General features: G+C 50.2%; 1 protein-coding gene across 3 annotated transcripts in view; it reads right to left on the bottom strand.

Moving 5' to 3' along the window:
* The window catches only part of plxnb3 (plexin B3), a 55,532-nt gene that overhangs the window by 16,190 nt on the left and 20,161 nt on the right, over nucleotides 1–19,181 (bottom strand). For 2 of the 3 annotated variants that reach the window (XM_031566159.2, XM_031566160.2), the window contains exons 2-13: nucleotides 15,232–16,480; nucleotides 10,296–10,475; nucleotides 7,857–7,985; nucleotides 7,275–7,375; nucleotides 6,387–6,519; nucleotides 5,255–5,414; nucleotides 4,545–4,653; nucleotides 3,810–3,918; nucleotides 2,359–2,484; nucleotides 1,680–1,793; nucleotides 1,192–1,282; nucleotides 800–966 (exon numbers count right to left, since the gene is read on the bottom strand). In XM_031566159.2, coding sequence (XP_031422019.1) covers nucleotides 800–966; nucleotides 1,192–1,282; nucleotides 1,680–1,793; nucleotides 2,359–2,484; nucleotides 3,810–3,918; nucleotides 4,545–4,653; nucleotides 5,255–5,414; nucleotides 6,387–6,519; nucleotides 7,275–7,375; nucleotides 7,857–7,985; nucleotides 10,296–10,475; nucleotides 15,232–16,464 — 2,652 coding nt within the window. In that variant the 5' untranslated portion in view covers nucleotides 16,465–16,480. The remainder of the gene's footprint in view (nucleotides 1–799; nucleotides 967–1,191; nucleotides 1,283–1,679; nucleotides 1,794–2,358; nucleotides 2,485–3,809; nucleotides 3,919–4,544; nucleotides 4,654–5,254; nucleotides 5,415–6,386; nucleotides 6,520–7,274; nucleotides 7,376–7,856; nucleotides 7,986–10,295; nucleotides 10,476–15,231; nucleotides 16,481–19,181) is intronic. The other variant, XM_031566161.2, reaches the window with a different exon arrangement.

The raw sequence follows: 19,181 nt of genomic DNA on the forward strand, positions 1-19,181 counted from the left end.
CTGAAGATATGACAGTACACAACACACACACACACGCACAACAACACACACACACACGCACACGCACACGCACACGCACACGCACACTTGGGTTTAGGCCATTATCAGGCTGCTTTATCTCCCAGGCTTGACTGCCTTAATGAGTGCAGCATGAGGAGCAGATGCTGAGCGGCGTTCCCGTGGGGACGCAGAGGCGGCAGAGGGAGGGAGAGAGGGAGAGGGGGGCGCTGCATTTACATCCTTACATTTACATCTTAGTCATTTAGCCCAGGGTTCCATCAAGAGTAGCAGAAAGATGTAAAGCGCAGTGAAAAATATCAAAGACTGTCTTAGAAAACAAGACTTCCAAACCATGTAGCAATTAATGTAGAGTTGTCAGGGAGTGCAGATTATTTAAGGTAAACCTATACCTGCAGGCTACATGTCATTCGCTGAACACTCCACTGACTCCTGCCCTTCAGGTGACCGTAATAAGGTCATAAAGAATTGATTGGTTGATCGATTACTACAAGAGATCGGTGAAGACACATCCATATATGCAGTATAGCAACACAGGTTTTTCTTTCTATGCATTACACTTACAGCGCATATTCTGTTAAGCCTTTCAGCAGGTCTATGGGGCCAGGCAAGACAAAGAGAAAACCGGTCACATTCCAGTAACCAACTTCATTACACACTGACAGCCTACCATTATAATTTTTTATATTTCATGACAGACGCATTTTTGAGTGTGTGTGTGTGTGTGTGTGTGTGTGTGTGTGTGTGTGCGCGCGCATGTGTGTCTGTGTGCGCGTGTTACCTTGGTGATGAGTGGGGGTGGGCAGCTGTCCTCGTGACTGGCAGTGCAGGCGTCACTGTACACACACCCCGGGCTCTCTCCTCCACACCACACACACCTGTACGCAGGAGCCACCGCCCGACACTGACTGCAGTCCGACTGGCCCACCGAACAGTTGTACAGTTGCACTGATGCGTGCAAAGCAATCAATTACAAAAACAAAAAAAACACACATGCATAAATGCACGCAGGCACACAAACACAAATACAAACAAAAAATTATTATTAGTACAAATTAACATTAAAAACACAGCCTTTACGGGCTGATGTGTGCCAGTGAAGGAACAGCTCCAATCAATCAGATGACCCATAATCTAATTAAATCCCACTAATCTAGTCTCTGCCTCACTTACGCTGTATGTTGGGTGCGGAGTCAATGCGCCGACTCCCTCTCAGCAAGTACACTGGAGCAGAATACTCCAACTGCTTCGCTGAGTATTGATACTAACAGACACATTCACACACACACACACACACACACACACACACACACAGGGAATGAATCATCACCCATCACACAGCTTCAAAGCTTCACATTTTCACACATTTTGGCTCCATTCCAAGAGTCTCCAACTTGGCCACTGTATTTTTGGTAAACTACATTTTTGCTAAAAGCCCTCTGGATACTAATATGGTACAAAATACTTGAAGTAACTCCATGTGTGAACGCTATAATTTTCTTTATTACATACATGTACAAATGTTGAGAGTTAATAGCAGCTGATATGACCTGGCTGGTGTGTGTTAACATGTGCTGACATGTGTGTATTGTTGTGTGCTGTAGGGGGAGGATGCTACAGGTTGAGTGTGTTGCTGTGTGTCGTCGTGTCTTGCTGTTTACCTGTTGAGCGGAGCACTTAAAGGTGTGTGTCTGCTTCTCCCCTCGGATGAGCGTGGCGGGCAGCAACAGCGACCTGCCCTCGATCTCCACAACGCACACGTAATCCTCCTCGTCCTGTCGAGAGGAGAGCCAAGAGGAGAGCGCGTTTAGAGATCAGCTGGCTACCAGGGGCCAGCGGGGCCGTTTGTCACCCGGGGGGGAACGGAGGCGTTTAGGCCGGAGGCATGGCGAGATGTTAATGGCCCTCTCTAAATGCGCATCCATGAAATCGCTCGGTTTATGATGAGGTCGGACATGAGGGTGAGATTGGGCCTCTTGGAGCCGTGGAGGAAAAGGGGTGGGGTAGATCAGTATCAGTATGGTGGAAATGAAAATAGGCTGTTTCTATGTGTGTGTGTGTGTGTGTGTGTGTGTGTGTGTGTGTGTGTGTGTGTGTGTGTGTGTGTGTGTGTGTGTGTGTGTGTGTGTGTGTGTGTGTGTGTGTGTGTGTGTGTGTGTGTGTGAGTGTGTGAGAGACATAGAGAGATGGGGAGAGAGCAGGAGAGCATGGGGGGCTGTGTGTGTTTGAGTGTGCATAGAGAGCTGTGGTTGTGTGTATTGTGATGTATAATGCTGTGTATTGCAGCACAGTGGCAGGGCATCGCAAAGTATGGTGAGGTACACCAGTGTACTGTGTTACCTCAAACATATCCAGGTTCTTCCCCAGCAGGTAGAGTTCCTTATCAAAGCCCACAGGCACCAGAGGAGAGCCTTGCAGAGCCCACACACGCGGACACGAGTCCACACCCCGCGGAGACGAATCCTCCTGCGGGCGGACACACACACACAAACACACATCAATGCGGTGTGAAAAAATACAGATGAAAGGGATATACACGCACAAAAACATCTAAGCAAACATTCACACAGGCAAAGATACACAAACAATAACATATAATATAAACAGATGTCAACATATTCATATATATATATTCATATAGGCAAAATATATACACAGACAGACAGACTAACCAAAACGCATATTTGAATAAAACCCCTGTACATATTAACCCATTTCCCCCTCCTCCTCCTCAACACACACACACACACACACACACACACACACACACACACACACACACACACGTGTGCATGCACATTCATTAAAACACTTCAACTGATCCCTAAGTACACAGGTCCTGTGAAATTAAAATAAGCGCTTTTGCACGTTATAATCGCGGCGCTGCATGGGGTACTTTCACAGACATGGATTAAGCATTAACCTCTGGACTGGAGGGTCTCTCAGCAGAGACTCTTCCACCAAAAACACATTTTAGCCAAGAGGACCTTAATCCTGTCTGACAAATAACCCTGGAAATGACTGGAGCGAGTAAAAAAATTAAATAAAAGACATGCTTTCAATTCAGCTCCTACAAAGACATGGACTATGGCTCAAAAGACTCCTAGAGTAAAATGAAATGGATAAAAATAGACCAAAAATTCTCAGTTGACCAAATTGATTGGGGGAACGGTTGCCTGCCAGTTACATATATGTATGTGTGTGTGTGTGTGCTCATGCATGTGTGTGTGTGTGTGTGTACATGAGTAGAACAGCACGTGTGTGTTTGCGTGTCTGAGGTTAGAGACCTCTCTGTTTCACCCTTGACACCCTCTCACACACACTCAAAACTGCACAATGTATAAATGGGCTGGTGTGGGCAGCTCCTGTCCTGTGTGTGTGTGTGTGTGTGTGTGTGTGTGTGTGTGTGTGTGTGTGTGTGTGTGTGTGTATGTGGGTGGGTGTGTGTGTATTTGCTACAAGCCCTCTTGGCTCGTGATAGGCAGCTCCTTCTGTATTTGTGCATTTGTATGTCTGTCTACCAGTCAGACCCCTAACCTAAAAGCTGACTACGATGAGTTTGTGTGGGCAGCTCCTGTTGAGTGTGTGCGTGGGCGCGTGCGCCGGTGTGTGTGTGTGTGTGTGTGTGTGTGTGTGTGTGCGTGCATGTGCGTGCGTGCATGTATGTATGTGTGTTCCTTACCCCTGAGTTGTACATGATGGGTTGTTGTGGGTAGCTCCTATTGAGCGTGTGTGTGTGTGTGTGTGTGTGTGTGTGTGTGTGTGTGTGTGTGTGTGTGTGTGTTCCTTACCCCCGAATTATATATGATGGGTTGGTGTGGGCAGCTCCTCTGGTGAGTGCACACCTCATCCAGGGCACACCAGTGACATGGCCACCTGCTCCCCACACATGCCATACACCTGCAGAACACACACACCATATAAACTATGTTAATACACACACACACACACACACACACACACACACACACACTGCAGAAGGGAACAATTATCACACGCATCAAATATACCTGCAGAGAACCCCATACACATATACACACACCATGCACCTGCTACCCACCCACACACACACAGTACACCTGCAATCACAACAACACACTCAAACTCGCATCCCAAATACTCAGTTGATTCGGATAACAGCATACACGCATGCATGTACACACTAACTTGCAGTAGAGCGATCACTTTAGCGATGCTAAAAGCCCAACAGAAATCCAGGTCAGGGCAGGTCATGAATAGCTTTGATATAGTGGCAAATATTGATGTGTGTTCCATTAACTAGAAATGAGGTCCTGAGGTGCATTTAAAGCTACAGATATTTGGCCTAATCCCCTCAATATGCAGTTTTGTGCAGAAGTTGGAGTGTTAAATTTGACTTGTAAATGTTGCGGATGGAAATGGTGTGTCAAGCATTTTAATTAGGTTTAACACTCCAATACACACACACACACACACACACACACACACACACACACACACACACACACACACACAAACAGACAGACACACACACAGTGTTTGCTTACGGGGAGGTTGCATTGAGCCGGCCCACAGCTCTACAGTCGTAGAAGGTGAGGTTTGTGTGCGAGATGGCCACATCGCCAAACATCAGTGACACTCTGAGAGCCATGTGATCTGCACACAGGAGAAAGCATACTCAGTGTGTGTGCACACAAAAACAAACCCCCCTCACCAAACTGCTTGACTCACTTGCAGGTTTGCTGACCTTTTAAACTGGATTCGAAAAACTTCCTCCAAAAGGTAGCTTATGACCGGCTGACATTTTCAATCCAGTCAGTGTAATCCTGGACTGTTTAAAAGCCTCTTGTCTATCAGAGGCTGTACTGACAGCAGATACCACGAAATTATACCATTGTGCGCCCGAGGTAATAAGATTGTTATGAGATAAACCAAATTTCAAACATATATTATATATTCCAAATAAGGAAATGCTAGGCACAGAACAACATCAACATTCAGCAACTAATCTGATCATCAAACATGATGTCTCAGAAACCTGAGGATAGACATTTCCAGACAGAATGTTTGAAATGTTTACAAAGCATCTAGATCAGGGCTGCTGCAGCATACAGGAAAGAGTATCCTGTTGAAGTGAGTGTGTGTGTGTGTGTTAATGGCTGCTTTCGGATGAATCTAAAATGTCTCTGGTAACGCTGCCCTGCGTGGGAGGTGGAGGAGGGGGAAGGGAGGAGAGGAGAGGGGGTTGGGGACCCACCACTGCCTGGAGGGCTTGGGGGGAGGAGCTCCGGTTTGGGTGACTGACAGGTGATCCTGTTGTCCGTGACAACCGCGGGCTGGGATGGCAGGCCCCCAAAAGAGCAGGTGAGAGACTCATCTCCTGACAGCGTGGGGAGCTGTGCTACTGTGAAAGACACCTGATAGAGAGATAGAGAGAGGGGGGGAGGGGGGGACATTGATAAAGTGTAAGCAATAAAAAGAAGGAAAAGAAGAAAGAAAGAGTAGAAAAGTGAGAGAGATATTTAAAGAGAGTGAGAGGGAGCAAGGGAGTGAAAAAGTACAGACAGATAATTAGAGAGTTATATAAATAGACAGGGAGAGAAAGAGAGACCCGAATAAAATGGAGAAGAAACAGTGTGCCTGAGAAGAAAAAAAATAAAACAGATGGAGAAACAATTATTTACAAATGCGAGCGCAGCCATTTATTCATGAGGGCACGGCCTGGCAGCGGAGAGACGGGTAATTTGGCCCAAATGAGTTCTGATGTTTACACCAAGCTGAGCAGCTTTCAGAGCCGCCTGAGCCCCCCATAACAAAGGACGCCGTCGCCGGGATGATTTCCGGCTGAATTGATTTTTCCATTTGCATTTGATCGCGGGTCACTTCAGAAGGGAGCCCACGCACCGGGAACACATGCTGGGCCGTGGACTGGGGGGGTTATGAGGAGGCAGCCGCACGCAATCCCCCCTCCCACCCCTACTAATCAGCTGGAAATTAGACTAAAGCCTCCTCATGGGAACAATCATTGATGTCTGATAGAGATGGGGGGGGGGGGGGGTAAGTAGCATGAGGTAGGGAACCCCCACAAGCCACCATGGCTGTGGGACGGACAGTCCCACCTGAGCATGATTAACTCCAGCCATGTTCTGAAGACCATATACACTCGATTCCATGAAAGGGAGAAGGCCACCCTCTTAGTTCAACCAGTTTGTGCGAGTCCAAATGAAAAGGGCTCTCACCCAACAGCAGATGAAAGAGTTGTGTGGATGAACAAAGCCAGGGGAAAACACAACATGACGTAGATGACATTTTAACTTGGAAGTTATGCCTAACATTGGGAGTTCTACCTCCAAAAGGTCAGGTTTGAGGCCCAAGGGAACACTTCTTACCTGCGTCTGCTTCTCTCTGCTCTGGCTGGAAGGCACCAGACTCTGCACGGACACACACTGCTGGCCTTGGTGGTAGCTCCATAACCAATGGTTGGATTGGGTGTGGCGTTGGCACTCCATCTTACGGGAACACCTGATTGGTTGAAACACACAAACAAAGCTAACGGCTGCCGGTCTACTACATACACAGAAAGAACCCTTTGTAGACTTAAGACCTCTCTGGACCTCTGTAATAGGCTTTGACACTTTAAGGTGTTTGCCTGGGAGGCTGTTTAACTACTGAAAGTGCTTCTAAACCCAACAGCCATTACGACTCTAAGCTCTAATTCATAAGCTTGGGGTTAAAACCACCTGGGAAAGAAATAAATGTACATAAATGCAGGGTTCTACAAATTCTTTGTCAGATGGTTGACTGGTACAGGTATGAACATAAGCCTTGAAGCCTTAAGGGAAGATTTCTTTTAAACAAGAGTGAGATAAGATCTCCGTTCTAAAGTTTTCCACGAGGGCAAATGTAATTGGAGCAGCACATGCTTGAGCGAACAGTAAATAAAGCGCAAATATAGAGTCCCTGCATTTTACTGGCCCTACTTGCAGTGGAATCATTTCCAACTGAAAACGAAGGAGTTGTAAACTGAGCAGTAGCACCTTTGGGCAAACATTCCAACGTGACATAACCGAGGTCCAACCAACCACCCAACAACAGCCTTGGGCTTAAACACGGGAGGAAGAGGGATTTCATGGCTCCAACACACGGGAAGATGAGATGGCAAAGCAAGCGAAAGAGTGTGTGTGTGTGTGCGTCTTTATGTGTGTGTGTGTGTGTGTGTGTGTGTGTGTGTGCGCGCATGAGCGTGTCTGTGTGAGTGAGTGCAGTGAAGCCGTTACCTGCCCTCCAGCACACACCAGCCGCAGTAGGGATCTCTGACGGACAGACAGGATTCACAGTCTGTGTGGCGGGAGCACTGAGCCACCGGCAGCCTGGTGACCTGTGTGAAACACGAGACACACACACACACACACACACACACACACGATTGAGGGCATGAGGCGTTGCTCATTTTGGGAGAGCACAGCGGACAACAATGCGTGCTAGACCTCAAGGGTGAATAGAGACATTTAGAGTGGCAGTAGCTGGAACTGAACTGGGTTAGTCAGACAGGGGACAGCCAGAGCAGGTCAGAGGAGATCATTCTGAAATGTTTTCATCATGTTTATGATCATGACTCATGTTTGTTTTGTTTATGAAGTAACTGCACGCAGAGGATTCAGGTCTCACGCTGGTGGTGAAGCTGATTGACATTACCTATGATGTTCAAAGATATATGCACACAGCATGAAAAAAGGGCATATGAACATTCTCTGAAAATCAATCGGTTTTCATTTACTGCTAAGAGTCAGGTCAGAGTTTGAGAGTTTCTATATGATGTGTGGAGACCGGCTCAGGTTTTGTTTTGACAGGCGCCCTACTTTTTTCTCCGTCAGGACATAGATGCTCTGTCCAGCGGAGTCCAGCAGGAGGTCAGCGTTGATGGCACTCCTCTCGTCCACAGTCACCGAGTCGTACAGACTACCTGTGCCGTTCGCCTGCAGGAACACCTGCAACACACACACACACACACACACACACACACACTTGAGTTAGCACATATGTTAACACACATACACAAGAGCACACACATACACACACAGAGGTATCTACATACACATACACACAGACAGACAAAATTATACATTCACTCACATACAAACAGAAAGGTCCTGACAGAACCACAGGCCAACACAGCCAGATAAATGCATCTGCATGCGCCCACCCACGCAGTCTTCAACTTAAGACACAAACACTCATATCCAAACTTACACAAACACAATCTGACACACAAACACCCACACACACACACACAGAATGCCTGCCTGAGATCTCAGAGGATGGTTACATATGTCAAAGTCCTCAGGGCAGGGAAGCCACACCGGGTGGTGCAGTGTGATCTGATTGGCTGGGGGGAAGTGTGTGTTGGTGTAAACAAGGAGCCTGCGCTGTAAATATTTTATGGCACACCGGAGGGGCCAGCAACGAGAAGCCCCTTGCTGTGCCAAGCCCGATTACCCACAGTGCATTGCATGTGGTGGCCCCTGTGGGATCAATAATCCCACCAGCAATGGGGATTGGGAGTCAGAACATGTCCTTCTGCATTATCTGCACGCACACACACACACACACAATGCATGGACTCATATGGATGTACACTCACATGCGCACACACACACACACACACACACACACAGCACCAGCCCCTCCAACACATGATCATGCCCGAGGGGCAAGATTAACCAAATTCAAGGCCCCCCTTCAAAAAAAAAAATTCCAGGCTGCTTGTGTGCAAAACACACCAGACCACAGCAGAAACAGCCAGAGGCATGTATGCAAGTATGTGTGTGTGTGTGTGTGTATTTGGGTGTGAACACACAAAAAAAGCTCAACAACACCGTGTCCAAAAGAACACCTAACAACTTCAGCAACAACAGCAGCAGCGGCGGCAGCGGTGGCACAGTGGCCTCTCCATGCGTGAATATTTTCTCGCTAGCAGAGCTAATTTTCATTCGCCGGGCCTTTAGAAGTGAAGCGAGCAGCGAGCTCGTGCTGAATTAGCCTTTCAGCCACACAGAGGGAGTCCCGCACCCACCGGGTGCAAAGAAGATGAGGGGCTTATCGTGTTTCTTTCTCTTTTTTTTTTACTGTTCCTTTTTTTTCTCCTCAGTATCGCCAACAGAATACTAAGAGGACTTTCAACTTTTACACACACACACTCTCTCTCTCTCTCTCTCTCTCTCTATCTCTCTCTCTTTCTTTCACCCTCCCTCTCTCTCCTGCTTTTCCTCTCTCTCCTGCTTTCTCTCTCTCTCTCGCTCGCGCTTTCTCTCACTTTCTCTCGCTTACTCTCTCTCTCTCTCTCTCTCTCCTCCCATCTCCATATCTCTCTCTCTGTGTCCCTACAAAGCTCAGCAGTCAGACATTTCAGATGATAAGCAGCTTAAGTTATGCATGCGCTCACTTGTCCGCAGCGGCATTCTTTACATAGTACCCATAACGCCAGGTGAGTTTTTCCGAGAATCAGAGAGAGAGAAAGAGCGAGAGACAGAGAGTTGGAGTTAGAGGTGAGGCAACATGTAATAAATTACCAGTCTCAGTCTCCAGTGAATTTTGAGGGAACTCACGTGCCAACCAATGAGGCCTGCCAGGCAATTCACGCCCCAGTGAAAATAAAAACACTTTTGAGCTAGTCTCTGTTAACCTTACAGAAGGGGTCAACTCTGATTTAATTATCTATTTTATTTATTTAATCCCCCCCCCCCCGTTTATTTATTTATTTGAATAACAAATAGGCCTCTCTTGTGAATCTGACACGGAGACACTCATTCAACAGTAACACAATGCTGTCAGAGGTTGGCATGGAGCAAGGTCATCCTCCAGTGCCATTTGAGCCGTCTGAGGCAGAACAGAACAGAGCATCTTTATGGAAATGGAGGAGGCAGAGAGAATCAGCACTGCTCTGAACGGGGGGCTGCCCCAGCATCTACAACAGGCTTCTCCACGGCTACTGTCCCCAAAGACACAGGGAGCGCGTGAGAGAGAGAAAAAGAGAGAGAGAGAGAGAGAGAGAGAGAGAGAGAGAGAGAGAGACACTGGGCAGGAGGGGGGGGGGGTCATTACACTAGGCCTGTATTGGATGTGTGGTGAAAGCCCTGCTCTGTTACCATTGACACGCACACACACACACCCACGTGCACACACACACACCCACATGCACACAAACACATACTGATAACAGCCAGACACACTCACACTGGTTTTGTTTATCTCTCTCTCACACACGCACTTTTCTCATGCAACCGCACCCAGACACGTACCTTGTGCAGATGCCCTGCCTTGTCTCCGAGCAAAGCGATAGTGTGTCCAGCCTCGGTAGCCGTGGCGACGGCAGTGAGCAGGGTGGTGCGGGTGAGGGCGGGGTCAGTAGCCAGGGGCACGGCGCTGGCGATGGGGCTGGGGGTGTGTTCCCCCCCACAGGGGTACTCTGTCACCGAGGACTACAGGGACACAGAGAAAGAGAGACAGAGACACAGAGAGAGAGAGACAAAGACAGAGACACGCAGAGAGAGAAACAGAGACACGTAGAGAGAGAGAGAGAGAGAGAGAGAGAGAGAGAGAGAAAGAGACAGAGAGAGAGAGAGAGAGAGACAGACAGACAGACAGAGAGAGGGAGCGGTGAGTAAACATACACACTCGCCACACAATACTTTGAAGACAGCAGAGAGAAACTCATATGCATGCTTGCACAAACATGGCCATCCCACAGGAAATGTCACTCTACCACATACACAAAACAAAAAGGTTATTTGAATACAGTTCAGTGAGGATCCAATCAAGTAGCTTATGTTTTACTATTATTTACTATACTATTACATTACAAATCATTACAAAACATAGGAATATATCTAATAGTTGAATTTTCTGTCAAAACCAAGCAATGTGACGTCCAAACAAAAGTAGACCACATGCAGGATCGCAGTGAAGTGAAACAGCACATCGTGAATCTCTCTTTTCAATAAAGTTGGCCTGACCCTGCCCTAGACTTTCCACAGTGCTTGATCTGGGTGAAGTGACAAGTTATCACCAGCAGGGGGGGTTTAGGGGAAATGGGCACATCTGAGTACAGTCACCGGTACTGAAATCTGGGTGATTTCCGTACTGTCACCACTGTGTTTGTGTACAGAGAGCTGCATCAGTAATCAGTGATGTTCTGTGTGAGGCAGTCAGTTATGGGTGTAATCCCACTGTGGCTAGTCAGTGGGGAGCGGAGCTGGTGAATGAGTGCTGAGTGAATGAGAGGGATAATGGGGAGGGAGGATGGTAAGGCAGGTGCTTGGAATAAGGAGCTTTATGTTGTAAAAGCCCATATAAAACCACAGAGAGCTCAGAGGCACTGAGGAGGCAGTGGAGGAAAGCTTCCTCGGGACACACACAGTTATGACGAGACACTTTCAAACAAGCCTACATGTCCCTGAAGGCGAGGACGCAGACAATTCGAGTCATACAAGTCCCATTAATCTGGGTTTAGTTCATTCATTCCCAGTGGTACAGAAGTAACACACACACACACACACACACACACACACACACGCACGATGAACGGACAATGCGATATGCATCCTGAGAGCTGGACCGCACATAGAGACATTCCTTCCTGCCTGAAGGGGCTATTCTGGGCTGCACCTGTCACAGACGGTGGATGGACACACGGCCACAGCCTGGGTGACAGCACGCCAGCTCAGCAGAGCCCCAGTCCTCCAAACACACACTGACACACACACAAACGCACACACGCTCCCAGTTCAACTTAGCAGCTTAGCAACTCCAACCACACACAGAGAAATGCACAGCACAGCTTTGCAGCTTAATACATCATACACATACACACACCGACACACACACACACACAGTGACACACACACACACACACACACACACAGTGACACACACACAGCAGCTATAACTAGAGTGTGATGAAAGGGCATTTTGCAATAATGCCCAGGGGGAGTTTAAGGCGACCAACATAAAGGGTCGTGGACCTCCATTTATTTCTTTGTAAGGGAAAGTTGACACCGTGTCAATACTCATGGTCTATTTCGGGCGGTGGCCTTTTTCCCTCCCCTGGTCTCATAATTGAGCTGAGCCATAACTGAGAACACACAACGCCCAAAAAAACACACCTTACCAAAGGGCTACACCCCTCACCTCACATCACATCACATCTCGTGAAACACTGGCGCTGCAGCACACAGCCACACCAAAAAGAGCATCTAATGATCCACACACGCGTCGCTGAATCGCAGAGTGGAACTCACACACACGTTGTATTGATCACACACAGGCTGAGAGTGAGTGAGTGCACAGCGCTGCTCTGGGCTCGGGGCTGGGCAGGGAGTCGTGGTTGTGTAACTGTGTTTAGTGGCCGGGTAGGGGGAAGGGAATGTATGGGTGGTGGGGGGGCTGGGGGGTGACACGGGGCTGGTGGTCAGTGGGACAGTATGTGTGTGTGGGGGGAATGATGTGGGTCAGTGGTGCTCGGCTTGGGCCAGCTGCAGCGTAGAGGGGTGGGAGAGGCAAGGCGAGGCGGCAGCACTAAGCTGGATTTGCTAACCCTGCCCTGGTGGCTCCGTGCTGCAAGAGAAAGCAATCTGCCCGCAATCTCTCCATCTCTATCTCTCTCCATATCCCTCTCTCCTCTCTCCCAGTACTATCTTCATCAGCTCCCCCTTTCCCTCCTCCCTCTGCTTTCTTTCTGTGTCTCTCCCACATCTCTACCACCCCCTCCTTTTTCGCCACTCCATCTTTATCCACCCCTTTCTCTCTCTCTCTCTCTCGCTCTCTTTAGTCATCTCTGTGACCCACCCTTACACATACACCCACCCCCACACACACACGCGCACACACAACTCTGTTTTTCACACCAGTCTCATTTCCATTTCGCAGTGTTAATGGGGGTTGCGTTCAGTACTCCGTCTCCCTCCTTTCTCCTGGAGGTATCAGGGTCCTTCTAGCAGAGACGGCTGACACGAGGGGCCCCTAGGAGCAGCAGATCGCAGGCTGGGGGCCCCTGTTCAGAGGCTGAGGGGACGTGCCCCTGCGACAGATTAAGAGTCAGTGAGAGCAGCTGGAAGTTAATCTGTGTCAGCACCGAGGCAGCTGCCACTCACCGACTTACATGGCCGCGACACACGCACTAGAGTACACAAAATATACACACACACACGGCGGCCACTCACTCACACACTTAAACTCTCACACACACACGCACAGAAACTCACAAGTGCTTTCAGCAGCACAGGTCTCTGACCCCGCTATGGTGTGGTATTCCATCACTGCCCCGTGTGCGCCTCGCTAATGGCTCCACAGGGGGAGGGGGAGGGGGGGGGGGTTGGGCCTCTAACACCCTTCCTCACCTCAGACACCACCAGTGTGGTTCAGGGGAAATAACATTTATGGTCCCACAAATGTACCACAGGAGAGTCTAAATCTCAAAAGTCAACATAAATGTGGCATATATATACAAACCTCAAAAGTCAATATAGCGGAGACCTCTGGGTAACCACAAATGGCCACGATAACTGGAAAACCGACATATGCCTGCTCGTGGCCAAAAATCTCTAGTTGATTTTGGTGAAGCCCATCACATTTGTACCGTTACCCTCAACACTCCAGCCTGCAGACTTTCATGACTCAGGATTTCATCACTCAGCCTATAATTAATGCTGTGCTCCAGCTAGACCGAACCGCACTGCTGCCTCTACAGATTCCTTAATAGCAGGGTTAACTGCAGATAATGGGGGCGTGTGTGTGGGGGAGGACAGATGTGAAGCCATTGTCAGGGAACCCAGATTCTGCTGAAATGTTTACTTTATGTTCCGGGGGCTCTCGATAAAAGCCCAAAGGCAAATGGCTGATAGAAGATGTGATCTAAACGGATGGTGTGTGGTGCGTTGGAAGCAGAGTTCTCTTGTTTGAAGCTGTTGGGGACTGGGTTAGGGTTAGAAAGATGGTGTGTGGAGCGTTGCAAGCGGAGTTCTCTTGTTTGAAGCTGTTGGGGACTGCGACAAACCAGGGGCTCTGATCCCTCCGCCAGCGTCTGCACAGCTGCTGGGGCTCCACTGGCGCTGTTGACTTAGCTGACGAAAAGAGCAGCGCGCTCCGTGACAGAAGAAAAGAAAGAGAAGAAAGAACGAAAGAAAGAAAGAAAGAAAGAAAGAGAGAGATCACCATGAGGCGGATTTGCAGCTGGCAGTAAAGGGGTTTCTGCTGTGGGGGAACCCATTGATTAAGAGCAATGAGACTTAGAGAGAGACGGAGGGGGAGAGAGAGGCAGACAGAGAAAGAGATGGAGAGAGAAAGAGTGTCAGTCAGAGAGAGAGAGAGAGAGAGAGAGAGAGTGGCAGAAGGGGGGGAGAGAGAGAAAGTGGCAGTCAGAGAGAGAGAGAGAGAGAGTGGCAGTCGGAGAGGAGAGAGAGTGGCAGGAGGGGTGGAGAGATGGAGAGTGGCAGTCGGAGAGGAGAGAGAGTGGCAGCGTATCTGCGATGTGTCCCGCTGCTGTTGAGGAGTTAAAGAGTAAAGCAGCACCGGCCTCCCTGACGGCTCTTTAGACTTCATTAGCTACTCAGCTGCCATCTGATGGGCTCATGAGTGTGTGCGAGAGAGAGAAAGAAAGAAAGAGGGAGGGAGAGGGAGCATGAGAGGGAGAGGGAGAGGGAGAGGGGAAGGTAATGGTGTGTTAAGCCTAATTTTTACTTCAGACAAAGAGTGCTGTTGTGACATGCTGTGCGATGAAAATGACCTAATTTTGACACCACAGTGTACCTCTCTGCTCTGTGGTCCTGTTTCCAGGCACAGTTACAGTGGGTCTCTCGCAGAAGGGAAACATTATGCTAACATTCACTCAAAACACTGAGTTCTCTGATCGGCCATAATGAAATCACCCAGACAGTATCTGTTTGTGTAAATGCATTTGAGGAAATTAATTCAATTTAAATTCAAGTCCCGATGAAGTGATTGAAAATGAACTGCCCGTCTTGAGGCCATCGCCAGGCCTGGCAGCCGAGACAAGCAGATTAGGTCACTGGGCCGTCACTGTCACGGTCACTGTCTGATGGACAAGTGAGTCATGCATGAGTCCACTGGGCGCTGGCAAGCAGGCTAATAAGCTTACGATTTGTCCACCTTGATCAGGCTTAAGGTATTCGTTCGCTAGGGTTATTAATTGAAAGTGACTGGCAGAGGTGCTGCTCTTACCTGGGCCAGGCGCAGACACTTGGAGGACACGTCGTACTCGATGTAGGCCTCCTCCTGGTTGGTTGCCCCGCGACCCTCCTGGGTGTAGCACAGCTCCTGCGTCCGCTTCAGGGCTTTGTTCAGGCGCTCCATGTCGTACACGCACAGCGCCGAGCGGGCCGTCGGGGTCGGGGTGGACGCCTGCCCGGCCGCCATGGCGACGAAGAGCGCGGGCCTGTCGCGGTGGCTGCCGAGGGCGGCGGCCTGCGCCAGGTTGTAGCCCCCGGTGCAGGCGAGCGGCAGCTCCACGTAGGAGTAGAAGCTGGGGTCGTCGATGCACAGGCGCGACACGTACGTGTGGTACTCCTTGGAGTGCGCGACGTCGCGGCGCGACAGCAGGAAGTAGACGTGGCGCTCGTGCTGCAGCGCGGCCACATAGTGGTTGTTGTACTCGGAGTAGGTGCCCACCACCAGCTTGCCCAGCTCCTCGTGTGAAAAGGCCGGGGCCGAGTGGTGCGCGCTGGGGAGCAGGCGGCGTGTGGTGATGGGGGGGATGCCCCCGGGGCCTTTGCTGGTGTAGCCGCGGCCCACCAGCATGAGGGGCGCCTGGCCGTGCTGCTGCTGGGGTTGTACCAGCACTCCCACGGTGGAGACGCGCGGGTCGTTGGCGGCCACGTACTGCGTGTCCACGGGGTTGGAGGTGTTGTAGAGCACGCGTGCCACGTCGGCCAGACTGCGCTTCTCACAGATGCCCTGCAGCACCGTGCCGCACACGATCAGGCTGCGCCAGCGCGTCCGGAGCTCCGCGGCCTCCCCGCCCTCATCCGCCAGGGGCTCGTCCTCGCCGTCCTGCAGCAGCAGGATCTGGTTGGTGTTGTCTGTTTGGCGGGCCTGGGTGCAGTCTTTGGGGTCGATAGGCGGCAGGCAGTCGGGGCTGTCCAGCCGAGGGCCCGTCTGGCCCTGGGAGAGCAGGCGCAGGTCCGGGGACAGGTGGTACAGGGCGTTCACCCCGCCCACGTACACCTGGCCCGAGCGCGGGTCCAGCAGGAGGTGGCTCAGGGGGGCGCCGCCGTTTAGGGTGACGGAGCGAGGGAGGGAGGCCGCGCCGGAAGCGGAGGTCGCGGAGTCGGGCGCCGCCGCGGTGGTCAGGGTCGGCGTTGGCGGCAGCAGCAGCAGGAGGAAGAGCAGGAGCAGTGCGAGGGGCCTCCACCAGATGGCGAGGGGAAGAGGCGACGGGGGAGCGGGAGCTGGCATGGCACCCCCTTACCTGCTGAAGAGACGACAGGAGAGGGGGAGAAAGGAAGGAAGGAAGGAAGGAAACAGACAGAGCGAGACCCAGAGAGAGAACGGGAAAGAGTGAGTGTGTGTGTGTGTGTGTGTGTGTGTGTGTGTGTGTGTGTGTGTGTGTCAGAAGATAGGTCAGAAGTGTGTCAGTCAGAAGATAGGTCAGATGAGTAAGAATGCAAGAGACGAAGTGAGAGTGACAGAAAAAAGAGAAAGAAAGGAAGGTGGAGAGGGAAAGAATGAATGAATACATGAGAGAGAAAAAGAAAGTGTGGGAGAGAAAGGGCAAGATAAAAGTCAAAGACAATGTATTTGAAGAGGGAGAAAGAGAGGAAGAAGAGAGGCAGAGAGCAGAGACAGGAAGACAAATGTTAGGTTAACACAAATACATCACACAGCCAATGCCCACTGCTCCACTTCACGGGGCTCCACAAACAAATACACACACACAGACAAAAAGACACACACACAGACACATATTCATAGCCAGTGCTCACTGCTCTGCTTCACAGTGCTTCCACAAACACAGTCTTGGTTTCAAACTTATGCCTCTGTCATCAAAGGCCTGCCACCATCCCCCTCTCCGTGACACACACACACACACACACACACACACACACACACACACACACACACACACACACACACACACACACACACACACACACACACACACACACACACACACACACACACACACACACACACACACACACACACACACACACACACACACACACACACACACACACACACACACTAGCTCAGACAGATCTCTGGACCAGTAGGTTCTGTCCACATGACTGACACCCATATATGAGAAGGCAGAATAAAATAAAAAATCTCTCTATCTCTCTCTCTCCCCCCCTCTATCGCTCTCCCCCCGTCCCCCTCTCTCCTTTTCGCTCACTTTCAGAGAGTTTCAGAGTGTCAGAAAAGCCAGAGCGTAACTTCCCTCCTGTCCCGCCCAGTATAGCCCATGTAAAACACATTGCTCTGCACACACTCTGTGCATCTATCAACAGACCCTTGGGTCAGTCATCTGCTTCCAACGGAAGCAAGCAGAGTCTGACTCATGGTCTGGTGACCTGTTTTTGTTTTTCTTTCTTGTTTTTTTTTCATGGCCATGACGCGAGGCAATTCTTCCCTCCGAGCGCACAGTAAGGCAATCATGCGGGGTGGGGGGTTGGGGGGGGGAGGAGAAGTGATCAACAGCAAGCACTTGCTGGGAAGCGTTACTGAACTGTACCGCTGATGAATTATGCAGGGTACCCACCAGCAATCACAGTTAGGCCCACACATCTTTAGAACATATGGGGAAGGATGAAAAAGTGTGGTTGTGTGTGTGTGTGTGCGCGTGTAGACATCTTAAATGAGGCGTGTGAGCGCGGGGAGAACACCTGTTACGGTGTTGCGCATCCTTTGTGTGCAGGAAACCACACACAAACACACACACACACACTCATGAGGGTGTGTGCGCAGCCACACGCATGCACCCACACACAAAAGTGAAACCATCAGCCGATAAATGTGGGGCGCTCGATATGGTGCACGCTCTAATTTTTGGCCAATATGCTGAACATCATTTCATTTCACACAGACATGTGCATCAGAGGACGTGCTGTAGATGAGCACGAGGAGGGGGAGAGAGGGGAGAGAGAGAGAGAGAGAGAGAGAGAGAGAGGTGGAGGGAGAAGGGGGATGGAGAGAGAGAAGGAGGGAGGGAGAGAGAGGTGGAGGGAGAGGGAGGGAGAAGAGGGCGAGGAGACAGAGGGAGGAGAGAGAGAGCAGCGAAAGGAAGAACGGAAATGTATGTATGGGAAAGAAGAGTAAGACCATCTGAGTGAGCAAGAAACAGAGAGAGAAAGAATGATGCAGCGTGATACCAAACACAGATAGCGAGCGCGCGCCACAGAGAGAGAGAGAGAGAGAGAGAGGAGACGACAGAGCAAGAGAGTGGGAGAGAGAGAGAAAGCAGTGTGATCGATTGAGAGAGACCCAGAGAGAGCGAGAGAGAGGGCAAGTGAGCGAGCGCGAGATAGAGAGGGAAGAAGCAGGAGAGAGAGAAAAATTCATCTTTAATTTATGGCTCGCCGACAGAGACGTCTTGGGGGGCTTCTGTATGTGAAAGATGAGTCGGGAGTGAAAAACGAATTGCTCCCTCACTCTGATCAGTATGCATAACATTTTTCACCTCAACTCCCGACTCCTCTCTTTCTTTCTCTCTCTCACTCACACACACTCACACAAAAAAACGACAGGAGCCCAGCATCCTCACCTTCAAAGACAGGCTAAGGCAGCGAGGCTGGGCTTGACACACTGGTTACCATCAACACTCTCTAACACCAACCCCCCCCTCCCCACCCCACCCCAATTAAGCCTTACTGTCAGCACACTCAGACGTCCCCATCTTTACGAAGGCGAGAAGGCGTGTTGGAGCGTATGAGTGTAAGTGTGGGTGAAAGAGAGGGTGTGTGTGTGTGTGTGTGTGTATATGTGTTCAGAGTTTGGGATATGTGCGGGGTTGGGGTTGTTAGAAGTCTCCTTCAGTCGACACTTTCGCCCTACGAGCTCCACTGGCCATGTTGGCGCGCATATAATGAAGATGATCAAAAATGCAGTGTGAACTACAAAGGGCCCGCACGCTCACGCCTGTCCAACAGCATTAGCTCCTCTTTACTTTAGAG

The sequence above is a fragment of the Clupea harengus genome, chromosome 4 (genome assembly GCF_900700415.2).
Source record: "Clupea harengus chromosome 4, Ch_v2.0.2, whole genome shotgun sequence".
Lineage (NCBI taxonomy): Eukaryota > Metazoa > Chordata > Actinopteri > Clupeiformes > Clupeidae > Clupea > Clupea harengus.